Below are 17,257 nucleotides of genomic sequence, written 5' to 3' on the forward strand. Positions count from 1 at the left end.
ACAGCTCTGCACTGCCATTGTTAAGTGCAGGAGAGTTGAGCTCTGCTATAACCAGCTAATGATGTAAAACCACAGGGCATCATTAGCTGGTTATAGCAGAGCTCAACTCTCCTGCACTTCTCACTTGGGTTTAGTCTGTATATTAAATATAATATAACGTACATTTACTGTGCTTTGTAATTAAAGATGATGCCATTGTGGGAATAACAACTTAAGCCCTTGAATGAGTTGTCCATTACTTGTACTACACCTTCTTTATTGTTATAGATCCCCAAGTAAAGTTAAATAAAATATACTCACTTTGTGGACCTGTGCCGCTACAGTAGTGTTAGAGCTGTGTCTGACAGCGCTTATGTAAGATTGTTGCTTCACATGCGTGCAGCAAACAATCACTTCCCTCCTTATTTTTTTTTTTTTAATTTTACATGGGGGACTAAAGCATTTAAGAAGGGGATGGTCTTTATTGACCATCAATATATCTTTTAACATCACTGGTTTTAGCCATAATCACCATTTCCCATGAATGCCTCAGCAATCACATGTCCTACATATTCACTTCACTTCTGCGAAGTGATATTAACCCCTTCAACTGGTAGCTGCTTTTAGCTCTTCATCTACTGGAATAAATTCTCCATTGCTGAAAATAGAAGATTATTATCGACATTCAGAGAAATCTGAGGCCTGCCTTTACCATTAATTTAAATACATTTTTAATGAACCAGCAAACAAGGTTAGATACTTGAAACAGTCCTTTCATTTTCAATATTTCAACAATGTCTAGAGGTTGTATGATGATCACACAAGACATCCATAATGTACAATAGTCACAACCTAGAGGTTTGTCCATCCTCTTATCAAGAGGTTTCTTCATTGGCAGATTTCACCTCTGTCTCCGATTGGCTTCCTGGAGCAGAAGATTGACGATTTGAAGTCTAGGAAGAGAAATAGAGGAGGAAGGTCAATTGAATCAGATCAGCCCTCTATTAGCTGGAGCAGATAATTACTACAAAGAGCTTAACTGGACCTCATGTAATCAATGCAATGCGGGGGTGCACGATTACTGCAGTAGGGACTAGTCACTATGTCCGCACACTTGCTCAGAGCCATCAATATTAGAACTTTAGGCGTGACTGCAGAGATGCCAAGAGCCAGACCCCATTGATCTAATATTACTTGCCTATCTAGCATAAAATACAAGTGTCCCAGCGATCAGCTCTTTCCCATTTTGCCCATCTCTTGTAGCTGTTTGTGCAGAAACATCCTCAGGCCGATTTCACACGTCCTGATATTTCCGATACCAGAAAAAAAACATTACCGGAGAAATCAGTGTGTGCAATACTTTCGGCACATGTGTGGCAACCACGTGCCACATCAGTACCACACTTACCGGCGCATGGGAAGCAGCGGTAAAGTTATCAATCGTTGTCCCCGGCGCTGTCGGCGATCAGGGGAGACTGTTGAGAGTAATATTCAACTGATAACAGCGATAGCAGGCGCCAGCTGATGGGAGTATTCCATCAGCCGGCACCTGGGCTATAAATAAATTTTAAAAAACCGGCATGGGTTCCCCTGTATTTTTGATAACCAGCCAGGCAAAACTGACAGCTGTGGGCTGCAATCCTCAGCAAGGCTGATTATCAAGAAGAGAGGGGTCCACAGACCGTATTTTTAATTAAATAAATAATTTTAAAAAACGACATGGGAGCCCTCTCCATTTTGACAATAAGCCTCACGATGCAAAGATATACAGCGAACTCACTGAGCTGAACTCAGTTAAATTTCATCACGGCGCTGAGGTCACCGCAGTTCAGCACGGCTGGGAAAGCAGCTTGAGTAACTGGCGGTAACCTTGATGACATCGCCGCTAGTCACTGATGCTGCACTCGCAGCAGCTCATTCAACTAGTGGTTCTCAACTTGGACGGTCTATTTATTTATTTTTTTCATTTATAGTGCAGGCGGCGGCTGATGAATACTCCTGCTATTAGTGGAGGCAGGTGTAGGCTAATGGGAGTAGTAGTCCCATCAGCCGTCACCTGCTCTCACTGTTATGAGTTGAATACAACACATCATTCTTCCCCTGCTTGCGCTGATCACAGCACGTGCAGGGGAGAATGAGGAGAGCAGGTCTTCAGCACATGGAACATCCATGTCATCCATGTGTCATTTGTGTTCAGGACATTTTGCAGCCCGCTCTGCTGTTAAGAAATGGACATGTCGGTATATTTTGCCCATGGACACATGGTCCGTGGAAATACACTGACATGTGCACAAAGACAATCACTTAAATGGGTCTGCGTGTGCAAGTGTCTTCGGTACGTGTGAAAACTGTCACCACACCTACTGAACACACTGATGTGTGAAAGAGGCCTCAGAGATCGCACTCCATCAATTTCTCCTTGAGTTACCAACTGACAGAAATGGAAGAGTTCAGAACAAAGGAAACAAGGACCTTTCTCTGGATTTTTTTTTCTTATTAAAATAGATTGTCCACTACTTTAGCATTGATTACCCACCCTTAGGAAAGGTCATCAATGTCTGATCGCTCAAGGTCAGAAACCCTGCACTCCGGCCAATTAGCTGTTCTCAGCGTTGGCAGCCGCAAATATTCTCTTGCAGAGCTGGCCGACATCTGATAGTTGCCGCCAAAGGATACTACTTAACTGCCTCCTATTGATCATCAAACTGGTCAATTATCCTGGCCAAGAGGCAGCATCAGCTGATATCTGCAGATGTTCATAGGAGTTATGCCTGCACACAACCTGCTCAGGTGAGCACCTTCCTTTTACTTTCCTTTGAACCCAAAAGGGTATTACCCGATGGTCTTGTGCACATTTGTTACCCTATAGTTTTTGTACTAAATTTCAGCACTTGAAGCTGTATTTAACAGCCGGCTTCTACTGTGGGTGGCACAGGGCACAACTCCTTTCTGCCAGTGCCATGTCTCTGACATAACTTTACATCAGGCTTGCAGTAAATCACCTGCAATCTTGACGGACAATTACATCATTTTGAGGGAAGGAGGTTACAAACTGATTTAGGGTACAACATTGTCCATTTTTCTAAAATTATAAATGTCTGTCACTTACCCCTGAGTAACCTGCTCTCCTTAAAACAATTCCTTCTGCAAGTAATGCTTTTGATGCCTCGTCAAACAGCTTGTCTTCTGCCACTTCTCCCGTTTTCTGGAGTTCTGTGTATGTTTCCACAAATCTGTAATAACCAAAAGATTAACTAAAACTGCAACAACTGAAGATTACAATAGTCACTTCACGGGAACACTATAGCTCATTGTTAACCTGTACATTATAGCCCAAATGCACATTATAGGAACATCACCTCTATCAGTGACTTTTATCCCTCTCCAAGAGAAGAACCAGGAGCTCTCTTTACAAACAAGATAGTTCTTCAGTCTCACCAAAATTGATGTGTTCAACCAACTTTAATATGCACTGGGGCCTTAAAGGAATGCTATCTTTTCTTCATGAGCGCACCACCCCTCTGTCTCCTGACTTCCTCATAGCCAGGGGTGGTGCACTCCTATAGACTGACAGTTCGAGTTGATGGCATGGTCGCACTGCTGGCCTGATACGAGTGCTCTTCAATGCTGCTAGCCAACGCAGTTTTGCCTCTGCAGCATGGGAAAAGTGCAAAGGAGACAGGCTAGTTGTGTGCAGCGATCTGGCCAGTTTCAGTGTGGCACTACATGCTCTATAGCACAGAGCCTATAGACGGCACGCGCTCCTTGCCTAGTTAAATGGATGGTGGCCGGTAACTTCGACAACAGGTAAAATTAAAAATCCCTCTGTTCTTGAGAAGAAGTCCACATATAAATCCTGTCAACACTCTTGAGATTATGGTGCTTGTGTCAGGGATGGCGACCCACTTGTAAGCAGTGATAAAAAGACCAGCACTCACATATATTTAAGTAGTTTTCTGAGGTTTATTTCATTAAATCAGCAGAAACATCAGAAATGTCGAGTTTTGGCTGTACCCAAGCCTTTTTTTTAAACATACCATAATCTATTTTAAAAAGGTTCAGGTTGAGCCAAAAAGTGTCATTTATGAGATTTCTGCTGATTCAATGGAATAAGGCTCAGGAAACTACTTTAATATACACTCACTGGCCACTTTATTAGGTACACCATGCTAGTAACGGGTTGGACCCCCTTTTGCCTTCAGAACTGCCTCAATTCTTCGTGGCAGAGATTCAACAAGGTGCTGGAAGCATTCCTCAGAGATTTTGGACCATATTGACATGATGGCATCACACAGTTGGCGCAGATTTGTCGGCTGCACATCCCTGATGCGAATCTCCCGTTCCACCACATCCCAAAGATGCTCTATTGGATTGAGATCTGGTGACTGAGGAGGCCATTTGAGTACAGTGAACTCATTGTCATGTTCAAGAAACCAATCTGAGATGATTCGAGCTTTATGACATGGCGCATTATCCTGCTGAAAGTAGCCATCAGATGTTGGGTACATTGTGGTCATAAAGGGATGGACATGGTCAGCAACAATACTCAGGTAGGCTGTGGCGTTGCAACGATGCTCAATTGGTACCAAGGGGCCCAAAGAGTGCCAAGAAAAAATTCCCCACACCATGACACCACCACCACCAGCCTGAACCGTTGATACAAGGCAGGATGGATCCATGCTTTCATGTTGTTTACGCCAAATTCTGACCCTACCATCCGAATGTCGCAGCAGAAATCGAGACTCATCAGACCAGGCAACGTTTTTCCAATCTTCTACTGTCCAATTTCGATGAGCTTGTGCAAATTGTAGCCTCAGTTTCCTGTTCTTAGCTGAGAGGAGTGGTACCCAGTGTGGTCTTCTGCTGCTGTAGCCCATCTGCCTCAAAGTTCGACGCACTGTGCGTTCAGAGATGCTCTTCTGCCTACCTTGGTTGTAACGGGTGGCAATTTGAGTCACTGTTGCCTTTCTATCAGCTCGAACCAGTCTGCCCATTCTCCTCTGACCTCTGGCATCAACAAGGCATTTCCGGCCACAGAACTGCCGCTCACTGGATTTTTTTTCTTTTTCGGACCATTCTCTGTAAACCCTAGAGATGGTTGTGCGTGAAAATCCCAGTAGATCAGCAGTTTCTGAAATACTCAGACCAGCCCTTCTGGCACCAACAATCATGCCACGTTCAAAGGCACTCAAATCACCTTTCTTCCCCATACTGATGCTCGGTTTGAACTGCAGGAGATTGTCTTGACCATGTCTACATGCCTAAATGCACTGAGTTGCCGCCATGTGATTGGCTGATTAGAAATTAAGTCTTAACACACAGTTGGACAGGTGTACCTAATAAAGTGGCCAGTGAGTGTATGTGAGTGTTGGTCTTTCCACCATTGTTTTTAAGAATGGAGATGATTTCTAAAAAGAAGTAAATTGCCAAGTTGTTAGTTTTTATGAGCACTTTGCAATTTTAATAATTTAAAGCAAACCAGTCAGCAGGATTTTGCTAAATAAACTACAGACACTGTCAGGTTGGTGCCTTTATGCTGATTAACCTCTTAACGACCAGAGCTATTTAAATTTTTTTTGCTCCCCTTCTTCCCAGAGCCATAACTTTTTTATCTTTTGGTCAATATGGCCATGTATGAGCTTGTCTTTTGCGGGACGAGTTGTACTTTTGAATGACACCCTTGGTTTTACCATGTCATGTACTTGAAAATGGGGAAACAAGATTCCAAGTACGGTGAAATTGCAAAAAAAAAAAAAAAAAAGTGCAGTCACTTACTCCCCCAGGACGAAGCTCACGCGAAATGCACGTCAGGGATTCACAACGCCACTCAGATCATATGTCTTATTTATCTTGCATGGATTTGGCTGGGTGTATAGGGAGTGGGAGCAGCGTTATGCAAGCACTTCATGGCTTTACATCAAATCATTGTGTGCTTAAATAACCTTTGCATGATGCACCCTCTACATTTATTTGTATATCATCTTTTGTGATTGTATCTGCAGTTCTGTTTGCCTTTCTTACAATTTTGATGAAATTAATAGCGGGTTGGATATTAGACTGGCTTTGCAAACTAGTGCATAATTAACTATTTTTCTTGATGAGGGTTTATGCTCTGTAGATCAATCTCTCCATTCTGCCTGGATTATAAAATGCATTAATTTATGTACATGATGCAAGAGTATGTATACATTTTGTGACACTATTTCAGCATCAAATATACTAATCTCTGTCTAGCAACATTTTGCATTTGTTACCTGTGGTGTTATATTGGGTATACCTCTTTTTAATTTGTCTATGTGTATTTTTGTAAAGGATTTAATAAAGCTATGATACTTTTTTATGGCTATAAGCTTCCATGATGTTCTTTATGAGTTGGATACTAGGTGTGAAGTGCCATCAATCTAAGGCCTATTTTGTTGTTTGGATTTTGTAGTCTTAGGCCTGTTTCACACTTCCGTTTTTGACCATCAGTCAAAATCCGCCGTTTTTGCAAAAAAACGGATCCGCCATTTTTTTTGGCGGATCCGTTTTTTTCCCCATTGATTTGCATTACCGGCGGATCTTGACGAATGGCCATCCGTTGGATCCGTTTTTTTGCGGATCCGTCAATTTTTTTGCGTCCGCCGAGATGCCTGGACGGACCATGTAATGTTTTTTGTGCTGCAGGATCCGCATTTTTCTAGTGCGCATGCCCGGAGGAATGAAGTCAGGCGGAAATTTAACCCTGAAATCATTTCTGACGGACAGAAAAATCTCTCTCTCTCCCCCCTTCCCGGGCAACGGTTCCTTTAAAATTCTTCATTCGACGGATCCGTCAAAAAAAAAAAAAAAAAACGGTCTGGTGGCATCCGTTCACATCAGATCCGCTTTCCGCCATTTTGGCGGACTTTAACTGACACAAAAAAACTGATGCGTGAAACAGGCCTTAGGCCTGTTTCACACTTCCGTTTTTGACCATCAGTCAAAATCCGCCGGTTTTGCAAAAAAACAGATCCGCCATTTTTTTTGGCGGATCCGTTTTTTTCCCCATTGATTCGCATTACCGGCGGATCTTGACGAATGGCCATCCATTGGATCCGTTTTTTTGCGGATCCGTCAATTTTTTTCCGTCCGCCGAGATGCCTGGACGGACCATGCAACGTTTTTTGTGTGCAGAAGGATCCGCATTTTTATAGTGCGCATGCCCGGAGGATTGAAGTCAGCCGGAAATTTAACCCTGAAATCATTTCTGGCGCACAGAAAAAATTCTCTCTCTCTCTCCTTCCCGGGCAGCGGTTCCTTTAAAATTCTTCATTCGGCGGATCCGTAAAAAAAACGGTCCGGTGGCATCCGTTCACATCAGTTACCAATGAATCCGCTTTCCGCCATTTTGGCGGATTTTAACTGACAAAAAAAACTGATGTGTGAAACAGGCCGGTAGTTGGTATATTGCAATTAGCTTGAGATAATGTCCTATAAAACTAAATTTTCATAAATCTTGACAATAATTACAATCTATAAATAGGTCATCCATCTTACCTTTCACAAACAGATCTGAAGTTCTTTCTGTACAGATTAAATATTCCCGAACTACCATATGTCTCATAAAATTTGCTGAGCAGAAAAAAAAAAAAAAAAAAAAAAGAGAACACTGTCAAAACAGCAATACCATGCTACAAAACAGCAAGAACTTTCACGGTAAAAATTAAAGTAACCAACCATTTCTAATACATGTAAAATTACTGAACTCTTATGAATAACGATTAAGCTGGGCTACATAGAGACTTTAGCCAGGTCATAGTCAGTCAGACAGTCAAATGTCACACCGTCAGGGCCGCATCGCACCAGAATTATAGTGGACCTGGTCTTTGTGCCCTCAGTAGGTTGCTGTGATTGCAACATGGCTGCAGAGAAGCCAAATCTGCTGGACATCCAAGTCACAGCTGTGACTAACTCATGATCACAACACGACCACATTAACCCCTTTGAGCCGAAGCCTGTTTTCACCATAATGACCGGGCCAATTTTTACAATTCTGACCACTGTTCCTTTATGAGGTAACTAGATGAAGAGCCCGGCGTTGCCTGGGCATAGTAACCAACTGTGGTTAGTTATAACAAATTATAATTATTATATTGCACATAAAAACACTTCACATCATATATTCAACACTACAGATTTGCAACACAAATTAACTAAACAATTACCCAAGTATTTTGATAGTATTTTATTTTCAACTCATTCAAGAGCCTTTTGATACACAACATTTTTGGTTTTTCCTTTCGGTGCAAAGATGAACAGATTTTTGGCAGTTCCAACTCTTGAACAGATCACGTAAAGTTGACCATGAGAAAAGCATGGAGATTGCAAATCGATACCTATTACTTTCAAGAACTGTCCCTGAGCATTGTTAATGGACATTGCAAATAGCAGTTGTACTGGAAACTGGAGGCGTTTAAAATCAAAAAACAAATCAGATGGAATGAGTGGAATTCTTGGAATGAAAATGTCCTCTCCTTTGGCACATCCTGTTTCTGAGCTGTGTATCTAACCCTATCCTGTGTGATAATGTCTGCTGAGCTGTGTACCTAATCCTCTCCTGTGTGATACTTTCTGCTGATCCGTGTACCTAATCCTATCATGTGTGTTACTGACTGCTCAGCCATGTATCTAATCCTATCCTGTGTGATACTGACTGCTGAGCTGTGTATCTAATCCTATCCTGTGTGATACTGTCTGCTGAGCCTTGTATCTAACCCTATACTGTGTGATACTGACTGCTGAGCCATGTATCTAACCCTATCATGTGTGATACCGTCTGCTGAGCCGTGTATCTAACCCTATCCTGTGTGATACCGTCTGCTGAGCCGTGTATCTAACCCTATCCTGTGTGATACCGTCTGCTGAGCCGTGTATCTAACCCTATCCTGTGTGATACCGTCTGCTGAGCCGTGTACCTAACCCTATACTGTGTGATACTGACTGCTGAGCTGTGTATCTAATCTTATCCTGTGTGATACCATCTGCTGAGCCTTGTATCTAACCCTATACTGTGTGATACTGACTGCTGAGCATCTAATCCTATCCTGTGTGATACTGACTGCTGAGCTGTGTATCTAATCCTATCCTGTGTGATACTGACTGCTGAGCCATGTGTCTAATCCTCTCCTGTGTGATATTGACTGCTGAGCTGTGTATCTAATCCTATCCTGTGTGATACTGGGTTCCCCCTGCAGTCTGTGTCAGAGTGTGGTCTGTGTTGGCACGGTAATAAATTGTGTTATTTCCAGCTTTACAGAAGGAAGATAACACCATAAATAGGCAAAATTGTTTGGTGAATTGGAACGCGCAGGGTTAAATTTTCACCTCACAACATAGCCTATGACGCTCTCGGGGTCCAGACGTGTGACTGTGCAAAATTTTGTGGCTGTAGCTACGACGGTGCAGATGCCAAACCCGGACATCCACACATACATACATACATACCGTCATGATCCAAGGTGGATCTGACAAGTAAATGGACAAAGTGAAATTTTTTTTCCTTTGGCTTGGTGCTAAAGTGGGTTGATTGCCCCCGGTGGCCATTAGAATTATTACACGTGGTGGTGAGTGGTATTACACTTTAGTTTTAATGTGCATTTATTACAAATCAGGTGTGAGGCTCTATAAAAGTTTCAGGTGTTTGATGATCGTGGGTGATATTGATAGTTCATCATTTGGGAAGCAAGCCTGGGTGATGAAGGAGCTGAATGAGAGTCCTGGGCAGCCCAGCAAGAGAAGTTGAGTCAGCTATGGAGTCTGCAAGGAGTGCTGGCATGGATTGGTGGAGTTCAACGTTGGTGTCTGCAAAAAGGGCTGGCATGGCGTGGTGGAGTCGCAGTTTATGGTGTCAGCAGGAAGTGCTTGCATGGCTTGGTGGAGTGGCGACTATGGTGAGAGTTGCACTCAGCATGCTGGACTTGGTTGCTGAAAGCTGGACTCAAGCATGCTTGACTTCTTGGCAGAAAAGTTGGACTCGAGCATGCTGGACTTTTTGGCAGAAGCTGGACTCATCTTTGGGACTCTGTTTACTGGGCAGCTGCAACTGGTGGTGGACTCTGCTCCAAGGCTGCACTAGGATGATGGATGCGGTTGGAGGAGAAGATGCATGCAGGTGGTGGGCTCTATTGCTAGGAGCGTACGCAACAGAGCAAAGCTAAGTGGTGTCCCCCTGTATTGTCATTTTTCCTCGTGTGTGTTTAGTGCAGTGGTGGGATTAGTTTCCACACCGACCAATTCCCTAGTGAGGGTTTAGGTGCAGGGTGAGTCAGGGTTTGAGGTACGCGTGCGTCGCCCGGTGCGGAACCGGCATAGGGAACGTTAGGAGTGCAGGGACATGGGCTCAGGGGAGTACAGGAGGTCTCCACGTCCCTATCGCAGGGCCTACCATTGTTATTGTTACCCAGGTTTCCCCTTTATTATTTAAATTCGCCCTACTGGAGGCGGTGTATCCAGGGTCACGCGTGTCATGGGTTCGCCTTGCGGTACTCGCTGCGTCCAGACACACGTGACCGTGACACATACACTTTTTCCCCATTATGTACCTAGGGGCAAAATTGTTTGGTGAACTGGAACGCGCGGGGTTAAAATTTCGCCTCACAATATAGCCTAACACACACACACACACACTGCGCTTTATATATTAGATAACTCTGGAACGCTTCAACGGATCCCGGTGATTCTGTGACTGTTTTCTCGGGACATATTGTACTTTGATAGTGGTAAAATTTATTCGCTATAACTTGTGTTTGTGAGAAAAAAAAAAATGGAAATTTGGCAAAAATGTAGTAATTTTCCAACTTTTAATTTTTATGCCCTTAAATCAGCGAGTCATATCGCACACAATAGATAATAAGTAACATTTCCAACATATCTACTTTACGTTAGCACAATTTTGGTAACTTTTTTTGGTTAGGAAGTTAAGGGTTAAAAGTTGACCAGCCATTTCTCATTTTTACAACAAAATTTGCAAAACCATCGAATTTTTTATTTTTTAAGGGACCACCTCACACTTGAAGTGACTTTGAGGGGCCTATATGACAGAAAACACCCCAAAATGACACCATTCTAAAAACTGCACCCCTCAAGGTGCTCAAAACCACATTCAAAAAGTTTATTAACCCTTCAGGTGCTTCACAGTAATTTTTGTAATGTGGAAGGAATACACGGGTATTACATACCTGGTAATGTGTTTTTTCATGACACATGACGGCACCACGAGAGAGGGGATCCGCCCCACGAGGACAGGAAACCTTCAAGATAAAAGGGGCGGCTCCTCTCTCCGCATCAGTTGTTTTACAGAGCACGAGAGGAACTCCGCAGGTTAGTGGACACATAAATAATACATATTTTGTACTGCTAAATTTCCAACACCAAGGGAGTGTATAATACTAACAAAACACCCAACTAATGACGTGATCAAATAGGGCGGGAATATAAGGGTGCCGTCATGTGTCATGAAAAGACACATTACCAGGTATGTAATACCCGTGTTTTTCCATTCTACATGACGGCACCACGAGAGAGTTATAGAGATTTGTATTCTCTTTAGGGGGGGGATTACTGCCTGTAACACTCTTCTCCCAAATGTGAGATCAGAGGCAGCAGATAGGTCTAATCTGTAATGTCTGAAAAAGGTAGATGGAGAGGACCAAGTGGCCGCCTTACAGATTTGGTCGATGGAGGCATCAGCTTTCTCCGCCCAGGACGTTGCCATGGCCCTCGTGGAGTGGGCTTTTAGGCCCTCTGGAACAGCCCTGCCTGCACTACTATATGCTAGTATGATGGCCTCTCTCACCCATCTAGCTATAGTTTGCTTAGAGGCTTTAAGGCCTTTCCTTGCCCCCTGATATGAGACAAATAAGGCCCTCTGTTTCCTCCATGGTTTTGTCACCTCTAAATACTGTAGGATACATCTCCTAACGTCTAAGCAATGTAATCTCTCTTCCTTTTTGTTACCGGGGTTAGGACAAAAGGATGGCAAGATTATTTCCTGAGCTCTGTGGAATTTCGACACCTTAGGGAGGTATGCTGGATCTAATCTTAACACGACTCTATCGTCCATAACCTGAGTGTATGGCGGGTCTGCTGATAGTGCGTGTAAGTCCCCAACCCTTCGTGCCGATGTGAGTGCCACTAACAAGGCTGTTTTTAAAGTTAACACTTTATCTGATGTTGCGTTTATTGGTTCAAATGCCTGCTCGCCATTTCTGGCGATCTTAAATAGCACCTCTCTTTTTTTTTTTTTTGGACCACCTGGTCCCGCACCTGCCCCGCTAGTGTCTGTGTGAACGCGCGCGCGCACGTGCCCTCTGCGTGCCCCCCCGGGACCGTGCACACCTTCTGCCTCTCGCAGCCGCGGTGCCGTCTACTTCCGGGTCGCACGCAACCACTTCCGGTTCATCGGCCGTCATGCGCACTCCCAACGCGCGCGCCTCCCGGTGCGGCCATACGAACCTGGGCCGGGTGAGCGCCTGGGCCCTACTTGCTTCGGGGCCCCCAGACACCCCTTACCTGCCCGATGGCCTGGCCACCACTGACTGCAGGTATACCTTTCCTTTCCGCTGCGGGGTCCAGTGTCTGGTTTTCAACAGGGAGGGTACACTGTCTGTGGCCTCCGAGGAGCCTTTTTCTCTGCCCGGGCACCGATGTGTCTCCTGGGCTGCATGGCCACTGTATGTCGACAGGGAGGGAACACTGCAAGTGGCCTCCCTGGACCTTCTTTGTGTGCTGTCACCTTGGAGGGTCCACCGCCAAGGTACCCCGCTTCGCCTGGGCATCTGCCCTACCGGCTGTGGCCATGCCCTCGCTCAGGGGGGTGTAGCAAATCCATGCCTGCCATTAATCACCCGACCCGGGTCCAGGCATCCTCTTCTTTCTTCAAAATCTTCAAGAGGCTTTCATCTTGAGGGTTCCCCGTCGAGGACAGGAAACCAACTGATGCGGAGAGAGGAGCCGCCCCTTTTATCTTGAAGGTTTCCTGTCCTCGTGGGGCGGATCCCCTCTCTCGTGGTGCCGTCATGTAGAATGGAAAAAAACATTTACGTTACTTTTCTTTCACATACATTTTCCTTTAGACCTATTTTTTTATTTTTTATTTTACTTCCACAAGGGGTAACAGAAGAAAATGGACCATTCATTTTGTTGTGCAATTTCTTCTGAGTACGCTAATACCCCATATGTTGGGAAATACTACTGTCTGGGTGCACGGCAGAGCTTGGAACGGAAGGAGCGCCATTTGACTTTTTGAATGTAAAAAATGCTGGAATAATTAGCGGTTGCCATGTTGCATTTGGAGAGCCCCTGATGTGCCTAAACAGGGGAAACCCCCCAACAAGTGACACCATTTTGGAAACAAGACCCCTTAGGGAACTTATTAAGATGTGTAATGAGCACCTTGAACCCACAGGTGCGTCACAGAAATTTATTACGTAATGCCGTGGAAGAAAAAAAAAAAAGATTTTGGGTACTCACCGTAAAATCTTTCTTGGAGCCTTCATTGGGGGACACAGCACCCGCCCTTGTTTATTGTTCGCTGTGGTTATGTTATGATAGTTGTATACCTCTTGCTTCTCCCACTGCTTTCTCACTAACTGATGAACTTCCTGCCAGTTGGTGGGTATATACTGCTGGGGAGGAGCTAACTTTTTTTTGCATAGTGTCAACCTCCTAGTGGTAGCAGCATACACCCACAATTTCCTGTGTTCCCCAATGAAGGCGCCGAGAAAGAGATTTTACGGTGAGTACCGAAAATCTTCATCTCTCTATCGCTTCATTGGGGGACACAGGAAACGATGTGACGTCCAAAAGCAGTCCCAAGGGTGGGTAAAGGTTGTACCGTCAAATCAGAGCTCGGGTCACTGCTGCTTAAAGGACCATTCTACAGAGGTTCGCATATGACTAAACCTAAATGTGAACCTTGTAGGACTTGGCAAAGGTATGACAGGAAGACCAAGTAGCAGTCTAACAAATCTACAAGACCAACGCCTGGCGGTGGGTGACAGAGGAGGCTCCCCACTGAGCGAGAGGAGCGCGTGGTGACCTTAACCCCTTACCTACAATTGACGTAATATTCCGTCCATGTGACCATGGACCTAATTACCATGGACTGAATATTACGTCATCGCGATCAGCGGCGCCCACGTGGTGAGCGCCGCTGATCGCGGCCGAGTGTCAGCTAATTATCATAGCTGACACCCGACACAATGTGTCAGGGGCGGTCACGGACCGCCCCCGACACGTTAACCCCTTGCACACCGCGATCAAACGCGATCGCGGTGTACCGGGGGTTAAAGGGAAGCATCGGCAGGGAGGGGGCTCCCTCCGTGCTTCCCTGAGCCCCCCACGGCAGCGCAATGTGCAGCGCTGCTGCGGGGGGCTCTTTCCCTACAGGCCCCCGGATCCAAGATGGCGACGGGGGCCTGCAGGGAGCCGACTTCCTCACTGCCTGCAAAGCGCAGGCATGAGGAAGTCTGCAGCAGTGCCTGTGACAGATCGCTGATCTGTCACAGTGATCTGTGATGTGACAGATCAGCGATCTGTCACAGGACAGTGATGTCCCACCTGGGACAAGGTAATAAAAATCGCAAAATAAATTAGTAAAAAAAAAAAAAAAATATTCCCCAATAAATCCATTTTTTCAAAATAAAAAAAACCAAAAACAATAAAAGTACACATATTTGGTATCGCCGCGTCCGTAATGACCTGCCCTATAAAACTGTTCCATTAGTTAACCCCTTTAGCGAACCCCTTAAAAAATAAAAATAAAAAACGAAGCAAAAAATAATGATTTATCATCATACCACCGAACAAAAAGTGCAATAACGCGCGATCAAAGAGACGCATATAAATATGCATGGTACCGCTGAAAACGTCATCTTGTCCCGCAAAAAACGAGCCGCCATACAGCATCATCCGCAAAAAAATAAAAAAGTTATAGCTCGCAGAATTAAGCGATACAAAAATAATTATTTTTTATATAAAATTGTTTTCATTGCAAAAAACCGACAAAACATAAAAAAACGACCTAAATGAGGTATCGCTGTAACCGTACTGACCCGAAGAATAAAAACGCGTTATCAATTTTACCGCACGCGGAACGGTGTAAACGCACCCCCCAAAATCATGAAACGCTGGTTTTTGTTCATTCTGCGTCCCAAAAATCGGAATAAAAGGCGATCAAAAAATGTCACGTGCCCGAAAATGGTACCAATAAAAATGTCAACTCGTCCCGCAAAAAATAAGACCTCACATGACTCGGTGGGTCAAAATACGGAAAAATTATAGCTCACAATATGTGGTGATGCAAAAACTATTTTTACAATAAAAAGCGTCTTTTAGCGTGCGACAGCCGCCAAACATAAAAACCGCCATAAATCGTAAATCAAACCCCCCCCGTTATCACCCCCTTAGTTAGGGAAAAATAATAAAACTAAAAGAAAATATATTTATTTCCATTTTCTCGCTAGGGTTAGGGTAGGGTTAGGGCTAGGGTTAGGGCTAGGGTTAGGGCTAGGGTTAGGGTTGGAGTTATAATTGGGGGTTTCCACTGTTTGGGCACATCAGGTGCTCTCCAAAGGCAACATGGCGTCTGATCTCAATTCCAGCCAATTCTGCGTTGAAAAAGTCAAATGGTGCTCCTTCCCTTCCAAGCTCTGCCATGTGCCCAAACAGTGTTTTACCCCCACATGTAGGGTATCAGCCTACTCAGGACAAATTACAAAAACAGGATTTTTTGGGTTGCTTACCGTAAAATCTGTTTCTCGGAGCCTTCATTGGGGGACACAGAGACCATGGGTGTATGCTGCTGCCACTAGGAGGCTGACACTATGCACAAAAAAAGGTTAGCTCCTCCTCCGCAGTGTACACCCCACCGACCGGCAGGAAGTTCCTCAGTTAGTGAGAAAGCAGTAGGAGAAGTAACAGAATAGATTGAAAACAGAACAAACAACTCAACTGTAACAAACTGACAAACATAAGAACAGGAGTTGTAGAACATGGGAGGGTGCTGTGTCCCCCAATGAAGGCTCCGAGAAACAGATTTTACGGTAAGCAACCCAAAAAATCCTGTTTTCTCGTTCGCCTTATTGGGGGACACAGAGACCATGGGACGTCCCAAAGCAGTCCCTGAGGTGTGAAACAAACTTCCATCAGGCCAGTGGACTCGCCACCGCAGCCTGCAGAATCCTTCTACCTAGGCTGGCGTCCGCCGAAGCGTAGGTGTGGACCCTGTAGAATTTCACAAAGGTGTGAACCGATGACCACGTTGCAGCCTTGCAAAGCTGCAGCGCGGAAGCTCTGTGGCGCACCGCCCAGGAGGCACCCACCGCCCGGGTATAAGTGCGCTCTGATCCCTGGAGGGGCCACTCGATGCTTGACCCGGTATGCCTCCAAAATTGCCGATCTGATCCAGCGCGCAATAGTGGCCTTTGAGGCTGGGTGATGAACAGAGAGTCTGACTTCCGCAAGGAAGTCGTCCGGGCTAGATAGACTCTCAATGCCCTGACTAGGTCCAGCTTGTTCAAAGACCGCTCCCGAGGGTGAGCTGGGCTCGGGCAGAAGGATGGCAGAACAATGTCCTCATTGAGGTGAAACGAAGATACCACCTTCGGAAGAAAAGAGGGCGGAGGCCGCAGAACTACCTTGTCCTGATGAAGGACCAAAAAGGAGAGCGGCAAGAAAGTACCGCTAATTCCGACACGCGCCGGATGGAGGTAATGGCCACCAGAAAGGCCACTTTCCAATAAAGGAGGGAAAGGGAAACGTCCCTGAGAGGTTCAAAAGGAGGACCCTGCAGAACCTGAAGAACCAAATTAAGATCCCAAGGATCCACGGGAGCTCGGTACGAAGGAACCGTGTGAGCCACACCCTGGAGGAAGGTTTTGACCTGGGGCAGGGAGGCCAGCGTTTTCTGAAATAAAATGGACAGTGCCGAAACTTGACCCTTCAAGGAACTGAGAGCAAGCCCCGCATCCAGCCCTGCCTGAAGAAACGCCAGAATAGAAGGGAGCGAAAAAACCAAGGGCGCGATGTCATTGGCCTCACACCAGGAGAAATAGGCTTTTCCAAGTACGGTAATAGATCTTCGAAGAAGGCGGCTTTCTGGCGTGGATCATGGTATGAATTACCCGATCAGAGAATCCTGCCCGTCTCAAAACCTCGGTCTCAACAGCCACGCCGTTAAATTGAGCGACCGAGAATTGGGGTGGCAAATATGGCCTTGAGACAGCAGATCTGCCCGTCGGGAAGCTTCCAGGGGGCG

The 17,257-nt window shown here is 45.2% G+C and overlaps 1 protein-coding gene across 3 annotated transcripts in view; it reads right to left on the reverse strand.

The window, feature by feature from the left end:
- Positions 1-693: 693 nt before the first annotated feature.
- The window catches only part of MRPS23 (mitochondrial ribosomal protein S23), a 41,171-nt gene continuing 24,607 nt past the window's right edge, over positions 694-17,257 (reverse strand). For all 3 annotated transcript variants that reach the window (XM_073562122.1, XM_073562123.1, XM_073562121.1), the window contains exons 3-5: positions 7,498-7,572; positions 3,089-3,212; positions 694-932 (exon numbers count right to left, since the gene is read on the reverse strand). In XM_073562122.1, coding sequence (XP_073418223.1) covers positions 855-932; positions 3,089-3,212; positions 7,498-7,572 — 277 coding nt within the window. In that variant the 3' untranslated portion in view covers positions 694-854. The remainder of the gene's footprint in view (positions 933-3,088; positions 3,213-7,497; positions 7,573-17,257) is intronic.

Source organism: Dendrobates tinctorius, unplaced genomic scaffold (genome assembly GCF_039654945.1).
Source record: "Dendrobates tinctorius isolate UK_male_01 unplaced genomic scaffold, ASM3965494v1 ptg000338l, whole genome shotgun sequence".
Taxonomy (NCBI): domain Eukaryota; kingdom Metazoa; phylum Chordata; class Amphibia; order Anura; family Dendrobatidae; genus Dendrobates; species Dendrobates tinctorius.